This window comes from Rhipicephalus microplus, chromosome 4 (assembly GCF_043290135.1).
Source record: "Rhipicephalus microplus isolate Deutch F79 chromosome 4, USDA_Rmic, whole genome shotgun sequence".
NCBI lineage: Eukaryota > Metazoa > Arthropoda > Arachnida > Ixodida > Ixodidae > Rhipicephalus > Rhipicephalus microplus.
Genome location: NC_134703.1, coordinates 177,213,934 through 177,217,122, shown reverse-complemented (window position 1 = coordinate 177,217,122; position 3,189 = coordinate 177,213,934). Strand labels below are relative to the sequence as shown.

Genomic DNA, 3,189 nt, shown 5'->3' with positions numbered 1-3,189 from the left:
TATCTCCGTGGCGCAATTGGCTAGCGCGTCCGGCTGTGAACCAAAACGTTGGAGGTTCGAGTCTTCCCGAGAGCGGTGTGTCTCTTTTTTCTTTGCGCTGTTAGCTTTGGAGAAATGTTCTGACGGTGGTGACAGTGGAACATGGCTATCTCCGTGACGGAGTCGCCTAGCGCGTTCGGCTGTTAACCAAAAAATTGGAGGTTCGAGCCCTCAGGAGAGCGGTGTGTCTCTTTTTTTTCTTTGGGCTGGTAGCTTTGGAGAAATGTTCTGACTGTGGTGAGAGTAGAGCACGACTATCTCCTTGGCGCAATTGGCTAGCGCGTTCAGCTGTTAACCAAAAGGTTATAGGTTCGAGCCCTCCCGAGAGCGCCGTGTCTCTTTTTTCTTTGCGCTGACAGCTGTGGAGAAATGTTCTGATAGTGGTGACAGTAGAGCACGACTGTCTACGTGGCGCGATTGGCTAGCAAGATCGGCTGTTAACCAAAAGGTTGGAGGTTCTAGCCCTCCCGAGAGCGGTGTGTCTCTTTTTTTGCGCTGATAGCTTTGTATAAATGTTCTGACGGTGGTGAGAGTGGAGCAAGACTGTCTCCGTGGCGCAATGTCCACTTCCGGCCACCGTAGTGTACGGACGTGGCGGCATGAGCTCCGGCGATATCGGAGCGGCATCAACGGCCCAGCTCGGTCGTGGTACCAGGAACATGGACGAATCGTCACAGGATTATCAGATTATTTTGCCCCGACTGCCATCAAATGATTCAACGCTGCATACTGTCTTTTTGCACGCTGATATCAAGGCGCGGCCGTATCGCGTTGAGGATTTCAGGGACGCTCTTATTCGTTTGGCTTTGCTTCCCGAGGTTGCTGCCTTGGGGGCGTACCAAATGAATCATGTTTGGGCCATCACTTTCAAGGACGAGGAGGGCAAGAAGAGAATACTCGCTGCTGGGGACATTGTGGTGAAGAACCAGCGCTGTATCACTATCGACCCTAACCACCAGGATACGAAGCTGAAGATACACTGGCTATTGTTTAACGTTCCTGACGACGAGGTGAGGGCAGCGTTGGCTCCTTATGGCAAGGTGAACGAAATAGTGCGAGAGCGCTGGCGCGTGTATGGATGCACCGACAAAGGCTCTTCGACGCGAGTGGTGAGCATCAGGCTCAAAGCTGGCCTCACGGTGGATGACCTCCCACATCAGTTGCGGATTGCCGGAGACCTCACGCTAGTTGTCGTCGCGGGAAGAGCACCGCTATGCCTGCGTTGCCGCGGAACAGGTCATATTAGGAGGGATTGCCGAGCCCCACGTTGTACAGTGTGTCGGCGTTTTGGGCATAATGAGAGCGGCTGTATGAGAACATATGCAAGTGTAGCAGGGCCCGCGGGAGGCGAAGAACTTTCCGAGCATCACATGGACGAGGCTGAAGCAGAAGAGCTGATAGGGGCGCGTCGGGAGGAACCGAAACCCAAGTTGACGCCCCTTACGCCACGCCCCACAGGTGCTGAGACGACGTTTAACAAAGACAAGGGTTCTACAAAAGACGTGCAATCCACGAGGAACACACAAGATATAACGGCGCTTGCAGCACAGGAAGAAATGTCGGAAAACATGGACACGTCAAATACATGTAAAAGGCCCAGGGAAGAGGCGGAAGGCCAGAAGGCTGCTACAACGAAAGAAGTGGAGGAACCACCGGCCAAGGCGATGAACGTGCGCCGTAGACCGGCACCTAACATCCTCAGCGAACGTCGAATAGCCGAGAACCTCCCACCAACCCAGGTGCAACAGACACAACCGCCGCAGCAGCAACCAGTGCCGAATCAGCAGACGTTGCATCAGCGACTGACAGATCATCAACAGAAGGGGCCTTCAGCGGGGCCCCCTTCAGATCAAAAGCCCCCGTAAGGTGGGGGTCTGGATTAAGTGACACAAGTATTGACCCGGCGGAAGCACCAACAAATGGAGCGCAGTGGTGAAGTGTGCATAATGTGCTGCGTGAAACGTGCGCGGCGCTCTACTTTTGTGATCAAAAGAGAGGGGACCTATCAGACCATATCGAACCTTGGACCTGATGGTGATAAAGGAGTATCAGAGGTGAGAACCATGTGGCCGGGACGGCCATTCACGTCCTAATGGCTATGAGCGTCGAAGCAGAATTGAGAGTTGCGACTCTCAATGTCAGGGGACTTGCCGCTCGACGAAGGCAGTATCAATTAAGTCGTTTGATGCTTGAACGTGATCTCGATGTTATTGCCATTCAGGAAACAAAAGTTGAAGGGCAAGATCAGACTGACCGAATGGTGTCCCCTTTTAGAGCCCGGTACGATGTGTGTGTGTCTCATGCCGTTGGAATGTCGGCGGGTTGTGCACTGTTCCTTAAAAATTCTATTGGTATAGTTGAGGAGACTGTAACTGTGTCTAGTACTGGGAGATTCATAGTTTGCGATTTTACATATAATAATAAAAAATGGCGAGTTGTCTGTGTTTACGCACCGAACAAAGAAGTTGAACGTAAATTATTGTTTGAGAATTTACAGACTTTTCTTAGCTGTGGCAGGATTGTCATTATGCTCGGCGACTTTAATTGTGTTTGCAACCCTCAGGACAGAGCAAAAAAAGCAGCCATAAAAGACCAAAGTGCAACGCTACTCTGCACTATTGTACAAGATTGTCATCTCGAAGATGTTGGTGATGTGCTCTCTGCAGAAGAGCACTTCACACACTTTCAGAACGAAAGCCATGCGAGGCTAGACAGAGCCTATGTGTCAGTAGAGTTAATGCGAGTATGTTCGAATTATGAAGTAAAAAGTGTGTCTTTCAGTGACCACAGTTTAGTAATGTTCACTATAGGGTATAAACAGAAGAAGACACGCTTTAACTGGGATGTGTGGAAATTAAACGACTTATTATTAAAAGATGAATTGTTCGTTGAAGCTGTGCAGGATTCCATTAACAAAATGTTAGCTGAGCCTCAAGCGAACGTGATTGAAGCCTGGGAGCGTTTTAAGGAGGTAACAAAGATGAAAGCCATAGAAAGATCCGGTGTGTTACATAGAGCCAAAAAGGAAAAAGAAAAAGATTTGCAATGTCAGTTAGACTTCGCATTGAGTCTAGAAAGTAAAATGCCAGGAAAGTACACAAAAGAAATAAGGCAGATTAAAAACCAATTGGAGGCAATTGACATTGAAAA

The 3,189-nt window shown here is 49.6% G+C and overlaps 1 protein-coding gene across 1 annotated transcript; it reads left to right on the top strand.

The window, feature by feature from the left end:
- Window positions 1–631: 631 nt before the first annotated feature.
- LOC142814072 (uncharacterized) lies at window positions 632–2,932 on the top strand. The gene has a single exon (XM_075892010.1). The coding sequence runs from the start codon at window positions 639–641 to the stop codon at window positions 1,902–1,904; it is 1,266 nt and encodes a 421-aa protein (XP_075748125.1). The 5' UTR covers window positions 632–638; the 3' UTR covers window positions 1,905–2,932.
- The last annotated feature ends 257 nt before the right edge of the window (window positions 2,933–3,189 follow it).

Excerpts from the sequence above, each read along its gene's own strand:
- LOC142814072 (XM_075892010.1), top strand. The coding sequence starts at position 639 with ATGAGCTCCGGCGATATCGGAGCGGCATCAACGGCCCAGCTCGGTCGT.